This window comes from Colletotrichum gloeosporioides (assembly GCF_011800055.1).
Source record: "Colletotrichum gloeosporioides strain Lc1 chromosome Unknown consensus_77, whole genome shotgun sequence".
NCBI lineage: Eukaryota > Fungi > Ascomycota > Sordariomycetes > Glomerellales > Glomerellaceae > Colletotrichum > Colletotrichum gloeosporioides.
The window spans coordinates 55,332-72,314 of NW_025544722.1; the positions used below are offsets into that span (position 1 = coordinate 55,332).

General features: G+C 54.8%; 3 protein-coding genes across 3 annotated transcripts; 2 read left to right on the plus strand and 1 right to left on the minus strand.

The window, feature by feature from the left end:
- Nucleotides 1-285: 285 nt before the first annotated feature.
- On the minus strand, nt 286-1,196 carry GCG54_00007724 (Translationally-controlled tumor protein-like; the record flags this gene model as incomplete). The annotated part of the gene is made up of 5 exons (XM_045407702.1): nt 286-370; nt 426-588; nt 660-842; nt 904-1,015; nt 1,182-1,196. The coding sequence occupies 5 exons, from the start codon at nt 1,194-1,196 to the stop codon at nt 286-288; spliced, it is 558 nt and encodes a 185-aa protein (XP_045259437.1).
- A 2,140-nt stretch (nt 1,197-3,336) lies between these two features.
- On the plus strand, nt 3,337-4,549 carry GCG54_00007725 (Sphingolipid C4-hydroxylase SUR2; the record flags this gene model as incomplete). The annotated part of the gene is made up of 2 exons (XM_045407703.1): nt 3,337-4,051; nt 4,137-4,549. 2 exons carry the CDS (start codon nt 3,337-3,339, stop codon nt 4,547-4,549), a joined length of 1,128 nt encoding a protein of 375 aa, XP_045259438.1.
- An 8,056-nt stretch (nt 4,550-12,605) lies between these two features.
- On the plus strand, nt 12,606-13,901 carry GCG54_00007726 (uncharacterized protein; the record flags this gene model as incomplete). Its single annotated transcript, XM_045407704.1, has 2 exons — nt 12,606-12,746; nt 12,801-13,901. The coding sequence occupies 2 exons, from the start codon at nt 12,606-12,608 to the stop codon at nt 13,899-13,901; spliced, it is 1,242 nt and encodes a 413-aa protein (XP_045259439.1).
- Between the last annotated feature and the right edge of the window lie 3,082 nt (nt 13,902-16,983).

Here is a 16,983-nt window from a genome sequence, read left to right on the forward strand (position 1 = left end):
GTTTGTTACGGCCAGTCAGGCCACCCTGCGGGGAATGGCACTCTGTAGATATAACTCGGCATTGAATAGGAACAGAAGCAGCATCTGTAGTTCACTTCAGCACCCGTGGAATCATTCAAAATATTACGGCCAACACCGAGTGTTCTTTTTTCACTTTTTTGCTTGCTAAGGATCTGAAGGGATATATGCCAAAGCAGATGGACGCTATAGCAAGGTGTCCAGACGTAAAATGGAGCCCAGCACCGAAGAAAATCTCGAAAACAGAACTTTTTCCGTCGAGATTTCTTAAACCTTCATCTCCTCAAGACCGTGCTTCCAGACGATGATGTAGGGGGTGACACCATCCTCACGGTAGTTCAGGAGGACGACCCTGATCAAAGTCAGTATCCAAATGTCGAAAAGTATGAATTGGGGTTGCTTCTTACATTCCGTCGGGGTTCATGGACTCGCCAGTGTAGAACTCGAAGTCCTTGAAGTTAGGCAGGAGGGTCTCCTTGACGAACTTGGAGGCGCCGGTCTCGAACTCCTTGACCTTGGCCTCATCGGCACCCTTCTCCTGGAGGGCGGTCTTGACAGCCTTCATGTAGCCTTGAACAACGAGTGTCAGCGAAACCTCAATTTCAACATGCTGGCCATGATTCGCCTGTAATTTTACGCACCCTTGAGGTAAGTCAAGTAGCTCTTCTTGTCGAACTGGGTGGACTGGAGACGGAAGGAGTGGACGATGTTGTTGACCTTGACCTCGGCGTCCTCAATACCCTCGTCAGCCTCCTCGGCAGAAGCGTTGGCACCGGTGTCTGAGCGTTGCTCCGTTAGCATCCTGCCGCTGTTGTTTCTTCTCGCTGGAACAGGAAGGAGGCGCGGGGTAAGCGCCCAGGGGGCCTATGGTAGGGTATTACGAACCGACGTTGACAGTGCCCTCAGTGATCATGGCGCAGTCAGCCTCGTAGACAGTGCCAGCGATCTCCTTGAGGTCGTAGGAGTCCGAGATGATCTCGTCTCCGGTGAGGATGTCCTGTTAATTGCGGGGTTCTGGTTAGCTTTCCGGTCCCCCTATCAAGAAAAACATTTTCTGTCGCTTTTTTCCTCCGCCGCCCAAAATGGCGGGGTACAGAATCCATCTAGCTCGTGTACCTCTGCAAGGCCATCGGTATGTCGTCTGAAGGGGCTTGGTGTCGTACCTTGTAGATAATCATCTTGGCGGTTTGTCTGGGAAGGTCGAGGGGTGTGAAAAATGAACGAGACTGCGAAACGGAAATTCGTTGTCTGGGTCTGGAGAAGAGAAGAGGGGTCGCTTTTGAAGGGCGAAAAGTGTTCGCAAATTTGGCAAGTGGGAGGACTGTGTTTGGTGGGGTTTTGGGCGCTAGGTCGTTTTCGGACTGGTCTCGATGGTCGGCCGGGTGCGTGTTAAGGATTTGTGTGAAGAGACAGGGGCTTGACTAACGGGACAGGCGGCCTGGCCGAGGGGCGAGAACGTGCGCGAGGACCCGGAGGACACTCGCAGTTGGCTGCGGGCGAGCCTGATCTGCTGGAATGCGCATATGTCAATCAACCTGATGGAATCTCAACCTGGGAAGGTACTTTGTTTTTGCATCGTGTTTACCATTGTGAATGGATCGCACCAACCTGGATTCTTGTACATAGGAACCCCTGACCTGTACGGCTTGATGATACCAACACTTGAGAACAGCCTCTTGGTCAACTGCCTCGTCTGTTGCCAATGTAGCAAGGTGCAGCTGGGTGAGTGTGTCTTAGCTAAGCCAGCCGATGAAGTTGAGGCGACGGCGCCGCAGCCGCTGAAGGCTCCAGGGCGATATCCACCACATCCACGTTCGAAGCTGGGATAGCCTCAATTGCGCCCAGCAGGGTGCCACAGCGGTGAGTTCCAGCCCGATCTTTCAACTGCCAGTCTCTGGCGTGTCACATGAACCTCTCTCCGACATGGAGCATCGTCTGGTCTTGGGTCTGACCCTTGTGAGAATGACCCTTTTCTAGAATAGCACGTTGGGCGGAGCTATGATGGGACCAACGCCTCACTTTGGACAAGTCATCAAGTCCAGCACCCGTCATGATCAAGCCATGTCCTGTCTGGATTCATTCGACAGATATGCGGATGTTATTGACGCATGGCACGGAAAGGGGCATCCTCGAGAAGACATTTTGTTGACAGCAGCGAGTGGGCGCATCATCACGATGAGATTGGGCTCTGGACTTACTAAGCATCACCCCTTCATGTCAACACGGCTCGACCAGTCAGCTTCGTGGATCACGGCGAGCCGGGCTTACTTAAGCCACCGAGTTGTCCGCGTATCCACGGTGGTGACAGGGGAGAGCCCGGTGGCCTGACACGGCAGCGTAGCAAGCCGCGCAGGGTGTTAAAGTTATGACAACATGACAAGGCCGCCGCGAATTACGCGAGGAGCCAGCTCGTGGTTGTAGTGGCAGGCGTTCGTCATCGCAGCGTACTGTCGGCTGTCAGTGCCAACACGCGGCGAGACTTGCAATGGAGGGAGCGAGGGAGCGCGCAATTGTTGAACCCAGTTACGAGTGCACGCATAAATGGAATGGCAATCGGTGCCTGCTCACAGAGTCTAAAAGGGCTTCGGCTGATCTTGTCCCCCAAGTGACCAAGCTTAGAACGCGACGGCATTTGTGGTTCGATCCGTGGCAAAACCGGGAGACAGTCGAAAGGCGAGAGGCCCGCGCCTTTTCACAAGCGAGATTGATAAAGCGCATCATTCTTGGAGTGGGTGATGGGCCAGCACGGCACCACCGCAGGGCCAGCGCCTCGAGAAGAGCCCGGCCTCCGAGAAAGGGAAAAAATTGCCCGCCCGCTCTTCCGCCGTCGCCGCTAAGACCGTTGCCTATCATCTTTTAAAGCACCGAGCGGCCAGCCCAGTGAATAAGACCGTACCTCTAATACCTGCTGCTGTTGTTTTCTGCGCTGCTCCCACCTCTCTCTCACTGTGTACTTACATACCTAAAGTCAAGCGCTATCATTTTTTTGCATTGCAGACAAGGACCAAGCTAGTCAAAGCTAGTGAGACCTCGACCAACAACTCGCCACAGGCCCAGTCGACTGCTCGTCTCAGCCCTGTCTGCATTTGCACCCAAGGATTGGCATTTCATATCCGTACATATCCAACCCGTCCGCTCCTTTGGCCTGCGAACGTGCTTCGCCCCCCGCCCTTCCTTCTTAACCTCACCTCGCTCCTTCATTACCGCGCCCTCCGACCGAATCCATTCGCCTCACAACCTACCTCTCTCCCCTTACACCACCACCCGATACCATACCGATCGCAATCGCCCAATCCCACGACGACAATCGCACCGGCCATGGTGAACGAAACGGTTCCTCCCACGATGGCCCTCAACTTCACGTCGGCGGCCGCCGACCTTCCGCCCCTTCCGGCCTACACATTGAGGCCCAAGCCGGAGCTCATTCCTGGCATTCCGGACAGCTACCTCAACGTCTTCGGCCCGATCGTCGTCTACTGGTGCTTGTCAATGTTCTTCCACCTCATTGACACATACGATGTCTGGCCCCAGTACCGCCTTCACACCCCCGAGGAGATCACCAAGCGCAACCACGTCTCGCGCTATGAGGTCGCCCGCGATGTCCTGATCCAGCAGCTGATCCAGGTCGCCATGTCCGTCTTCCTCGAGGTCATTGACGACGAGCAGACCGTTGGCCGCGAAGAGTACGACGTCGCCGTCTGGGCGACCCGCGTCCGCCTCGCCCAGCGCGCCCTGCCCACCGTCCTCGGCCTGCTCGGTCTCAACGCCGCCTCGATTTCCAAGAACATTTCTGCCTCGGGCCACCCGTTCATCGCCGGCGCCCTCGCTGGAGGTCACTACCCGTTCCTCACCACCGAGCTGCTTGACGGATCGCACTCCGTCGTCCCCGCCTTCGCCGCTTGGGAGCTCTTTGTCGCTAAGGCCATCTACTGGCTGGTCATCCCCGGTATGCAGCTGTTCGCCGCTGTCTCGGTCCTCGACACATGGCAGTACTTCCTCCACCGTTTGATGCACGTCAACAAGTGGATGTACAGTAAGTTTCACCCCTCGGCGCAAACAACTTTTGCGCTCCGGGATCTCCGGAAGAGCTTCAAAAGACTGACGGAGTGCTCCTTTAGCTACCTTCCATTCGCGACACCACCGCCTCTACGTTCCTTACGCCTACGGTGCTCTGTACAACCACCCCTTCGAGGGCTTCCTCCTCGACACCCTCGGCGCTGGTATTGGCTTCCTTCTTACGGGCATGACCGCCCGCCAGGGTCTCCTCTTCTTCTGCTTCTCGACCATCAAGACCGTTGACGACCACTGCGGCTACTCCCTGCCCTGGGATCCCCTGCAGCACATCTCGAGCAACAATGCCGCCTACCACGACATCCACCACCAGACATGGGGCATCAAGACCAACTTCTCGCAGCCCTTCTTCATCTTCTGGGACCGCATCTTGGACACGAGGTACAAGGGCGACAGGAAAAACCGCGTACAGCAAGTGGCAGCGAGCAACAGCAAGGCGGTGGAGACCAAGTCCGAATGAGAAGCGCAGCCAATCCCCGAATCGGCCGAGGGAGGTGATCGGCGATAGACTCCGAAATCGATCCGAAACCACGTTATTCGACGACGAAACAACATATAATTTACCGTACAACAACACCCCTTTTCTTCGATTCTTCTGTAAACCCTGCGCCCGCCCTCCCGCTTTATTTTGACACAAGTCGAGACTAGTTTGGATCATTCGGAATTCGAAAAGGGCACGGGAAACATTTGCATCCGACGAGAGAGAAGGGATACCATCAGGTTAGGGGCGCAAAAAACAAACACAACTTTTCACAAGCAAGACACAATAGGGAAAGCATGGGAATGGGCGTTTTCATGTGACACACACACAATATGTTGGGAGCAATGTTTTCTTGTTTTGATTCGATTACTGTGACCACGAGAGAAGAGATGGAAGGGGAAAGAAAAAGTTGGCCTGTATGCGACACAGCCAGGAGGAGGAGGGGAGATGGAGAGGGTTCTCTCTTCTCCACGCCATTATGCAGCATATGCGATTCCCGTCGCGGCCCGCATCCTTTGAGATGTCGGGCAGCGAAGGATGGAGGAGGGGCAATCGCATCGGCTTTTGCGGAACGTGGCCATGAACAAACTAGTCTTAGGAGGTTGGGAGGATCAATCACGAGAGGGAGGTCATCAACTCCCACACCAGCTTACCACATCACACACACCTAATGGACGATAATAATTCCTGCAATCACATCATGCGGTCACTCTCACCATGCTTATTATAGGAGAAAGCTTGGCAACAGATATACTTCGTGATCCCTTCCCATGTGGTTGTCAAATACTCTACATGCAATTGTTCAAATAGTGAACGGATCTCTTTCATGAGAGAGCGCCATGTATGTCACCCCTGAGCCACGGACGTCACGCTGCGTACGGCTCCGGCAACGGAACAGCATAATAGGAGGCGAAGACTGGGCGCGGTTGACGTTCGGAGATGGGACTTGTAACTTCCGAAGGGTGGTCCCCCTCGAGGCTCGGCCGTCCGAACGCTTGGGGCATCCAGGCATCTTAGGCATCTGTCTGGAACCTGTCATCGCCACTCCCGACTTTGATTTGACATATCCAATGGCAGCCAAAGTCGAGCGTTAGGAAAGGGAATGCATTGTTTGGGGCGTTTTCGCCAGTGAGGCCTCTTCTGTTGCAGTCCCGCTGCAAGTTTAGCCATTCCGTGCTCATCCCGCTGCAAGCTTGCGCAGGTCCAGGTCGCCACCGTTCCTGGAAAGAAGATGATCCGACGATCCATTCTCCTGCCTGGACCGTTTCTGATTCTGACTTTTTGTTGCGTGTATCCGCTGCCCGCGGTGCCCTGCGTGCTTTAGGGTCAAATTAGTGTTGGAAAGAACACCACGACAGCCCACGTTTCTGCTGCTCAGCCTTAGCACCACTCAGTTGGGTTTTTTCTGGCGTGTTTGCTGGTGGCTTCATTGTTTGTGCGAGTGTTTTAGGCTGCGCGAACATGACATGATGCGTTAGGCTGCGCGCGCGCGCGAGCGGGAGGCAAACATGTCAGGAGTGCATTCGCTGCAGCTGCACCGCACAATGGGGGACCGTTCTTTGGGTTTGCGCGGCCGTGCTACGAAACGGCAGAGAAGGCACCCGAGGATTTGTGTGATCTGCGCGCAAAGTGTTTGCAACTGGGCGTCATGACCGCAGCGGTTCCCGTGCTCTTTTACTTGTTCCCTCTCTCAGCTCGGCAGGGGAAACACAGAGCAACGAAGGGTCCCAGGTCCCTCTCCATCCACCTCGAAATGGAAATACGGATATTTGGGATTGTGGGTCTATCAGAACAGTTCGGGTAATCGGGGAGAACGGGGAGGGGGGGACGGGACGACGGGGGCATTGAGCGGTGATTCGCGAGGTTCTAGTGAAAAGTGATCGACGCCGTCAATCTGCGAAGCGAAGCGGGTCTCGTTCTTTTCGCATGTTCCATATCGTCTGGACGTTGATGCCGGGTCGAGTGAGTAATGACACAGAATCGCAGCCGCAGGCAGCCCGCTGAAGATGCCAAATTATAGATGGCAGAGTATCATCTAGCGAGGGGAAACCATTAGACCCGCGTGATGAAAATCACCCACTACTTTGCGGCGTTGATACGACGAACGACTTTGCAATCGTTGTACATGAATAGCACCAAGCCAACATGATGGTTTCACGGTGCTCACATCACATCGTAACATGATTGGCCGAGGTGTGAAACCCGGGAAATTTTGCATGTTTACTGTTCTATCGGTCGTAGGACTGTGACACGCCGGCATTGCTTCTTTTCTTGAGACATGCTATCGTCCTACTTCACAAAAGTATCGTCAATTTTTCATGTCTCATAACAGCCTGATTCAGGGGAGTCCGTGAGATTGACCGCTAGTGACGGTTCGTTCCTAAGGATTGGACCCTGATGTGTGTCGTTTCTCAGGTGAGCGACGCGACAGCCAATGAGTGACCGGCGCCCGACGGCCCCCGAATGTTCCTGGCCGTTCGTCTTGCCCTGACAGGGAGAGTCTGGGGATCCAATCAATCCAGGGACCTCGGGCGATCGGGGACCGGTTCGGCGGGACAGCAATAGGCACAGCTTAAGCTGTAGAAGTAGCAATAGGGACGAACTGGAGACGTGACATGAATGGTCTTCTGCGACGTGGAGAGAATGAAGCCGAGTCACGTCAAAGACAAAATGCGCAAGGAGCACAGAGGCATTCGTGCGTGCCCGTCGTCGGCTTTGTCTTCCCCTTTAAGGAATCGTCAAAAAAGACAAAGAGAAAGCCTCCGAGTCAAGTCGAGACGAAGATCGAGTCGGCCGTAACCAGAGAGACAATAAGCATTTGGCAAAGAAACAGTCCAGGTCGGAACGGAGCGCGGACCTGACCAGCCCCGGCCGAGTGCCACTATGGCCTAACACCGATAACGAGCGTTGTGCTGTCTGAGATTTAGAGTTAAGCTCTGAGACCAGGTAGACGAGGTCGAGATGAAGTTGTCGGAGATGTGAGTCGAGCATGATTGGGCAGCTCAGGTGTGTTTGAGGTAACGCCGACTCTTCGTGACAGTCGGCGGCGGCGGTGGTCTGGGTAATTTGCGATCACGATGGCTCGAACGTGTGGTAGATCGCATGAACCAGACGGGCGTGTGCATCGCGGACACATCGAGTCGACGAATCCGGTAAGGAGCACTTGGCGGTTGTGGGTTCTGGGGAAGGTCGAAATCGTTTTCAGCAATATGTCAACTAATGTCCAGCCAAGCGACTCTCGTCCGTGCCTTTGTCGTTTGAGACGCAAACGGAGAGCGCTCCAGAAGGGGGTGCATCGCGGACGCTGCGCGATGGTTGTGGTATCTGAAGTGGTTTGGCATCACTTCACTTGGTCTTGTCAAGGCATCACTGCTGCCATCTGCACTGACTTAGAGCCCTTGGCAGCGTAGCGACATTGGTGAGTGGGCAATGTGCTTGGCCTTGATATCAATACCCTCAGCATGAGCCAATTTGACGTCAATAAACCGTTGCCGTGACACTCCAGCTGAGATGACACTAGAGGGGCCCTAATGCGAAGCTATGCGGTGCGTATGCTGGCAACGTGACGATATGAGTGGACATCTTTCTGGATCCAGCCTGCAAAACACCACAGAGAGATGCAGGGTTCTGCAGCCGGTACATTACACTAAGTTAGTGCACATGATGTGTCTGCAGGTCCCGCTCGACAGCGAGACATATCGCAGCAGCTAGCCTTGACGCCTGCCAAGATCCGGACTGTAGTGTAGTGCTGAAGCTGGAGCTGAAGTCTCCGTCGGCGGCGGACATGAGTTCGGCGTAGGTCCGATCTGGACTGGCGGTCCCCGATTGCATCTCGATGCTTGGGAGCTATTGACAGCAGCGTCCGTGAGTGGCCGAAATGCGACGGAAGCGAAAAGGGCCGGTGACGCCCGTGGACTACTGGCAACGACTTGCAGGATGCTAACTGTTCGAGACTGAGACATGCGCGGCCAAAGGCAGGAAAGGTCAGCTTGTCGAGGGTCGTCTTGCGCCGTTCTTCCGGTGGTCAGCGGACCACGATGTTGTCGGATTGTGGTAATGCAGCAATGATACGGGCGGCAATCGATATAGAATGCCGTGGCCGAGTGACACCTCGAAGGGCCGGCGCAACGGACAATGCGATTGTCCATCCGGCGGTGAGGGTCCTCGTGTTGGCATTGAGAGAACTGACTCTCGTCATGGCCGGGGCCCGCGACGTCACGAACAAGCCAACATCCATGAGGCGCATCCATCTCTCTGAAGCTCGCAGACAACCTCACAGACTTCATTGCCGTCCGGAGGTGACCTTGAGAGCGTCATAGGCGGCACGGATTAATTGCAATGCGATGGTTGCTTTTCATGCGCGGGGAGACAGGGGGCTGCGAGGACTTCGGATTGTAAGTCAGCTTGGTCGGCTGTTTGAAGTGTTCCGTGTAAGCCTGTCTTTCGGGGGAAACAGGGAGTTGTTGGACAGGTAGTTCGACCGTCCAATGTACGTCTGGGGGCGGGAAGCACTGGCGCGGGAGTCGGGTACTGCCTACAGAAAAGCTCCAGAGTTGCCGAGTTGCGGTGACGACGTGTGCTCTGTTTGATCATCGACGACGTGGACGCTCCCTCCCGCGCATCCCAAGCAGACCAGGTCCCGTGGCCCTGCGTACAACAGTGTTGGTTGGGCAAAACAGGCAGGCTGCGACGTGGGACATGGGACCCAACAAGGAGGGCAGTCTGAGCTTAATAGACGGAGTTCGGCGTGGGGCTTTCCTGCCGCAAGGAGATTGATTGGCCCTTGGAGCGTCACGGTTCGCCAGCTGGACAGGAAGACAGTGACGCTTTTTCTTCAGTGTTTGGGAGACGAGGAAGGAATACACGATGTCGGCCTGGGATACCCAAGCCCGGAGTGCCATCATGTTCGGCCTGTACCTGCCTCTTGCCAGGACAACGACGACGGAAGATTCTTACATCCATCTCCGTTAGTCTGCTGCTCCCGTCTCTGCCGCGTTCCCGTCCCTGCCGTCCGTCTGTGGGTGGCCCGTCCTCCGTCCTCCGTTGGATCAAGTACGACGCAGAATGGAGAGCATCGCAGGCTGCACTGTTTCCAACTTGTTGTTGCCTGCAGTGGACCAGAGAGGCATGGGGCTGCAGGTGATGCTTCCAAATATGGCAGAGAGGCGCACGCAACGTGCAGCCGCAGCTGAAGCAGGAACGGACTGGCAGGAAGCAGGAAGCAGGCGCACGTCGTGGCTTCCCTTCTTCTGGCGACTGTCTGTCTGTCTGGTCTGCAAAAGCGCAGGTGCAGGTGCAGGTGCAGGTGCAATGCAATGCCTGGAATTGCAAATGCAATTGCAGGAAGGCGCAACACAGACCTGCCGACGTGAGAGAAGCAACGCAACAGACAGTCACGTAGCACCTCCTTCTCTGCTTCCACTTTCCTGTCCTTCCCTTTCCTTTTCTCCGCTCCGACTCTCATCGCATCTTGCCAAACGAGAAGCCAGCAACTTGCAAGCGACATCATCAGCCAGCCCGTCATCTTTGTCCCCTCGAGTCTGAGACTGGTGGACTGGGCTGTGAGACCTGATCGCCTTGAGCCGGCAGACAACCGCGACAAGATTACAGCGGAATCTCGTCACCTCAGATCGCTGCTGGCCAATCCCTACCCAGTGGTACCTTACATCGACGGACCTTAATCAAAAAGCCCATCATCCAATCGATTCTCCCACACGGCAGCACCCCCCCTGCTGCTGCACCCGGCACTCAACCTCGAACGAGGACACCCACATGGCCTGACGAGGCTTCGCTAGCCCTGGCCATATTAGCGCGTTGCATGAACTGTGCCCTTCACGCTGCCGCCGCCCCCTTTCACAGCAGCTGCTGTTGGTGTTGCCTCGCCTCCGAAAGACGCTGTTGGTTGACGGAAGCCGTCACAGTCTCTCCGTTACGTCCGCTTCAACTTCACCACGAAGCCAATCCTCGCTGCCTCAGGAAAGGCCGCGGCCTTTAAGGCCTCTGGGTCTTGGCCAACTCCGTGGGGTCTCTGCCACCTCAAAGCCACAAAACCCACCCCGGCGAAGCCTTCAACAGCAAGCCCGCCCCCAGCTTACCCAACTTGGCTGACTTGACGCCGCTTGCCTTCACCATCGACGCCTCTTCAACCGGGGTCTCACGGGTCTTACGGAATTGCCAGAGGGGCCTTTGGGTGGGCTCAAAGCGCGACTCCCGCCGCCAGATCGAGAGAAGGACCAGCCAGAATCCACTATATCCACTGAACCCACCTGTTCTTGTTCTTCTTTACCTTGTGCTCGTGCGCGAGAGACCATTCAAATAGTCTGGGAGACCCTGGTTCTGGTCTCCTCTGGGTCTGGTTCGACTGGCTGCCAGGGCACGTTTCTGTTGCGACCGTCCAATTATTCTCTCACCCACGCTACTGCTTCAGCCTACGCTACCTTTACGGCTCTGCTTATTGCTCAGCCCTCCGTTCCATTCAGATCCAAATTCAAGGTTCTCGAGACGCTCCCCAGCTCCGTCCGAGGTTCATATATATTAGAGAGCGACTTGCGGGAAACTTCCCTTCAACACCCACCCACACTCCGATCCACCGAGCCCGACGCCCAGAAGCAAAACCAAAACCGCAGCCAATCCTGAGCAAACGGGTACCTGACTTCCATCTCAACCTCTAACACAGTTCTGGAAAACTCCAATTCCTCCGTTACCTCGCCTGTTTCCAAACCCAGAACCGTACCTGCGTCGCCGTCCAGCCTCTGTTGCTGCATGCCCAGGGCCCGCCCGCTTGTTTCTCTAAGCGCTCACCAGTCAACCGTCGACCTCGCCCATCCAGACTGCCGTCACGGCGCTTCCACGCACATCCCCTCCTCTCCATTGGTCGACGACCCCCTCCGTCAATTTCAAATCTGCCTTGCCTATTCTCAATCTGGAGCTGCTCTGCGTCTATTCCGACAGAATGGGAAGCCTCCTGGTGTTTCACTGAAATCAAATCCAACTGTGCTGTCCCAACCAACGAAGGCCAAGTCGACTTACACCGCACCGGCCGGGCCAACAACCAGAGGTGGAAATACCAAGCCCTCCGACCTTACCAACAGCCAACAAAGTCTCCGGGCGGATTGCGCTGCTGCGGCGCCGCGGAACAATAAACCCATTAATTGAGACATACTCCCACGTCCTATTTTATTTGGGCTCTGCCCAACCTATTCCAGCCATGGACCCTACTACGACGCTTTTCACCTTTATGCTGTGAGTCTTTTTATCAGGCCCATAGGTCGTTCATATTGTTCGCTTTCGTTCCTTCATTCCGTTCGCTGGTCGAAATCTCGGCGTCGCTTTCGCTATACACCACCACTACTACCTGAATGTGCGATCTACGTACCGTCATTCGAACTCGCATAATTGTATGTTTGAACAACAACAGCTTCACCCCTCGTCCCATCACCCTCTACACCCATGTCTCGCCCAACCCCACCACCACAGCGTGTACCAGGCCGGCGAAAGTTCGTCGCCTGTCCTCATTTAGCATTTCATAGTCTCTTCAGTTTCCCCAAGAAGTCGGGGAGGGCATTCGGGGACCGGCGCCGAAGTTTGTTTGCCTGTGCTTAACCAACTGCTTGGGCTCATGTTTCGAACATTGTCGGACGGAAAAGTTTATATCGGGTTATGCTATGCCCTACGTCCCCGGCCCTGGCTTGCGCCCGTTCCTCTTCTTCCACCCTCCATCATGAGCCCAACGGCAACCTTCCGAGAACTCCGTCAAACGCCTGCCAAAGCCAAAAGGCATCGCCGACCTTGGTCGGCACCTCGTCCGCTTTCGGGAGGGGACAGGTACAAGGGCCACCCAGGCCTGAGGCTCGGCGTGAGCCTAGCGGCTGACTGCATGCATCACTGTCAACATCCTCGAGCTTCCGTGATATATAATGTCTTGACATCCCCAAGTATCATCTTGCTAACCAAGTCGACCTGCAGCCAAACACACCCTTCCGTAAGAACAGTAAAGCTGGTTGGATCTTGGGACAACTTTTCCAAACCATACACAATGGAGCGAGACATTCGACGAGATCGCGGCCAATGGCGCGGGTGCCACACCTTCAACGATATCACCATCGACGATGATTTTGGAGCGCGGGACAAGAAGCGCAACGGTGGCTTGAAGATGGGCAACACCTACTACTACTACGTGAGCAATGGTCTTGTGGCTGAAATGCCATCGACATTGGCTAACACGTCTCAGTATGAGCTTGACGGTACCCATGAAGCTCACAACCCTGCTCTGCCGACCACCACGCAATGCCCGTATTTGCCAGGACAAACCGTAAACACTCTGGAAGTTCCATATGAGATGGCGGCGGAACGCAAGCGCAGCGCATCATTGGGCTCTCTTCACCAAGGCGAGTACAGGACCATGAATCCGGAGGACAAGTTCATCACTCCACGCCCACCACCACCCATCCCCGGCAGCCCCCACCAGCGCCTGGGCTCCGCCCCCGCGGCTCCACCGTCAAGGGCGATTGCACGCTCTGGCTCAACTTCACCACCACCAACATGGCGCCGTCTCTTCTCCAGGAAGCCCTCTACCAGCCGCAGCACTGAGCGTGGACGCCAGATGGACGATGATGAGCGTCCTGTTTCTCCGTACTCATACACCCATTCCGACGACAGCAGAAGCGAGTCTTCAGACGGCAGCCGCACTCGCGATCTCTCCCCTGAGAGCTTGCGCAGATTCCTCTCTGATGAGAACCCGTTCGCAAGGGCTAACGAGAACCGGCCTACTGTGTACATTCCTGATGATATTGTGGAAGAGATCGAGGATGATGAGAACTTTGCCTCTTCAGCCCTCTCGGAGATCAACCACTACGCTACCAGCCTTTCACCACCGCCATTCAAGCGCTCCCACTCTGATAGTACACTACCCACTGTGAGCAACGTCAAAGTCCTCACCCGTGAGAAGAAGTACTCTCCCCTTCCTCCTCTGCCTATCAGAGAACTTGAGGAGATACCTCCTGCCTCACGCTTCTCATTCTCATCCGACTCAAGCGTCGCCTCTTCTATCGAGCCCATCTCCCCTGAGGATGAGGCTCCTTCCTTCTACGACTCTACAGACGACGACCGCTTCTCTAACGAGAGTGATGTCAACTACGTTCAGCCTCTATCCCTACCCGGCTCAAGAAAGCCGTCTCTGGAGCAGAACTACAGTTTGCCCCGTGCACCTGGTATCAAAAACCACCCAGGTGTCACCACCACTGTGGTCTCCGCACCTACCGACAACCAGCTCGATGACCTGGTCAACGAGATGGGTTGGATGGTCGACATTATCCGGGGCAAGGGTGTCTAAACAGAGTCTTCCCGGTTTGTCCCACACATGGACGACCACAGACACACAACCACCTACAGTAACGTCACACATAGACACGGCTATACAACAGTTCTCATATTTGCATTAGCTCCCCTGTTCTTTAAGAAGGGTATACGAGCATTCTAAGTGGGTAAGCCACTGAGAAACGAACAAACGGCGGCAAGGATTTTTGCGGAGTACTGGACGAGGATATACCCCATTTTCACTTCCCCTTCTACTACTTCCACTCATGGTTCGGCTATCACGCCGACAGCGCTTTATGGAGTGGGTATTTTTGAGCGATTCGGGGAAAATGGGATGGAGAGTTCGCAGGCATTTCAAAAAGCTGCCCTCTTGTGATTTTTATTCGGCGCAAAAAGTTGGGGATGGGCATCTACATCGCGGCGGTGCTTGGAGTATCTAGTCGGATTTCTTTGTTGCGGCTTTCAGGCCAGCCAGAAGGACTGGATGACAACGTGCGCCGTTGATGGCGATGAGCTTGGCAACGTGCCATGCGGAACGATGTATGGATTTGCTAGGTGACGAATGAAACATCTGCAATGACTCAAGAAACTTTTGCATCTACAAACATTGTGATCTTTGCGCGTGACTTACACCGCCCAACCAAAGTGCCTGCCCAGCCACTTTGCCAATGTTGCCAATGTTTCTTACGATCTAAAGATAACACATACAGCCCGCCATCTGGAGAACTTGGGGTTCAAGCATTGATTCGAAAATAGGCCGGTTGCGACGAAAAGCCAAGACACATCTTCGCAGCAGGTTTCACAGCATCCAAACAGGAAGCACATCGAAACTGGGGCAGCAGGGCACGGGCGCACGAACATGAGGCTCGGCGGCTTCTCATTTCCCATATGTCCAAGTTCCGCGTGGCCCAGTAGTCAGTCAGGTGCTGTGTGTGTGCAAGTGTGAGAGGAAGATCAAACCCGTCAAAGAAGCTTAGCTTGCTGATCAAGTTACCAGTGGCCGGGAACGCGAAGTAGGTGGGGAGGATGTACTGACTGGCGTTATGCAGCAGATCGAAGATGATGGAAAAGTTTAGTCTCGAGACTGAATGCTGGATTCATTTTCCGCATGTTCTTAATCGTCGTCGTCGAGCGGAGTCGCCGACCGAGACACGCGTAGCGCGGGATTACTCCTCTTCCTGATGGGAAAGCAACAATTGGGCTAATCAGGTTTTCGAATTTGACGATACTTCCTCTAGACGGACATTCTTCATGATTTCTAATTTCCCCCTCTTTCGGACGCCCGTCGTGCGTGCGCATTGCTTGCTGCATGTACTAGTGAGGCGGGGGCGCAGAGGCTAAGAGGGTGTTGAGCAGCATGGTGAAGGTCTCGTGAGGGGGGGATTGCCCTCATTCTTCCAGCTCAGGTACGCAAGCTTAAGCAGGTTTTTTGTGCGTACCTGCGTATTGAGGGTGGTGACGACACGACCTTCTCTTAATCTTATTCGGGGGGTAAAACGGACGATATAGCATCGCAGGATATGATGATGGTGGTGGTGGTGGTGGTATGCGTGTGTCCGCAGTCCCCTTTTCGGGGCCGCCGTGGAGGAAAGCTACGAGCCCTACATTCACGGCCGAGAGAGGGACGGTCGAGATGGGTTTGGTCGAAGGGCCGCGAGCATTACAGCGGCCTGTGGTGAGCTGGTCCATGTTCGTGCGAGTTAAATCCTCCCATCTTTTCTCTTTCTTGGTGTCTTCAGTCTCGTTGTCGTTCTGCAGGTCCCCGCCAAGACGGATAACTGGCTTGTAATTCGCTCGGGGAAGGCGCCTGTGGTGGTGGGAGTGTCAAGGGGGTCAGCCAGCACCACGTGAACGTTAAGCAAGGCGATCTTCAAACACGTCCTTTTCCCTTCGGGTGGATGCAGTTTTCCCCTGGACCTGCCCAGACCTGATCACTCGTCCGATGAGGCTGTCAATGAGAAGTGAAAGTGTAGTGCCTGAATGAGTGGACGAGGTTGACGGACGGCGGGTGGTGGCCGGTGGGGGGCAGACGGGAATCCGATATCGAACCCGAAAGCTTGGGATGGATTAAGATGGGTGAGTGGGTGGGTGTGTGAGAGTCTTATGTGTCTGGTGTGCTTTGATGAGAGCTTAATTGTAATCATGCGTCTGTGTTGCAGCAAACCTGCCCGCGCGCGCACTCTCTCCCCTTCTGTGGTGGTCTACGTGTGGGTGAGTTATGTGCGTGCGCTGCGTGCGTACGTAACGACGGTTGGGTAGGGAGGACGAAAGATGGTGTGTAGGTGCCTTTCTTGCCCTCCTCGTCGTCGCCCTCCCCGTGCGGTGTTGTGTGACTCTGTGTGTGTGCCTGACTATGCTTACACGGGATAGACTGTACGCACACGAGTAATGAGAAAAACTTGAGCTGCGTGTAGTGAGAGTCGAGACGAAGGGTGTGAATGGCTGAACGGGTCGAGCTGTGACTAAGGTCGCCGGCCAACGACAGAGAGTCTTCTCATCTCAGTGTGCCTGGTCTGAAGATTGAAAACGTCCCAACATGAGAAAGGATCTGTACCGTCTGTGAAGGAAAGCATATTTCGAGTCTTCGCACCACGCCAGCACACCCTCAACGACACTTCCAAGACAATTCAATTTTAACGTTTTTCATGCTACTGTGTGCCCGTCAACGTCTATTTTCCTTTCGTTTGGCAAGTTCACCCCTTCCAGTGGACAGGGCCGCCCTCTCTAACACCTTCCGGTTTGTTCCTGACCCCCTTAATACCTGTATTGTTTGCAGCAGGACGAAATGATAGAGAGAGCTCCGGCGCCGACACATCTCCGGCCGGAGCCCCGTTTAACGTTTCTGCCCCAAGTGCTCCGATGTGTGGCAGCACCCGATGTCTTTTGGGTGGGGTGTACTGCGAGTGGGTGCGTTCGTGAAGCTGGTGAACTTGAAATTCTAGCGTTCTAGGTAATCTTGTTTGATGACCTGATGCAGATTCCAGAACGTGAGAGAGATTGGTTCGGCGACCTTGTGAGGCAGAACATGTATTGCTCGAGATATTCTCGAGACGTCAGAGGCTGGCTTCGAAGAAGCGCCCTGAGAGTATTGTTACATA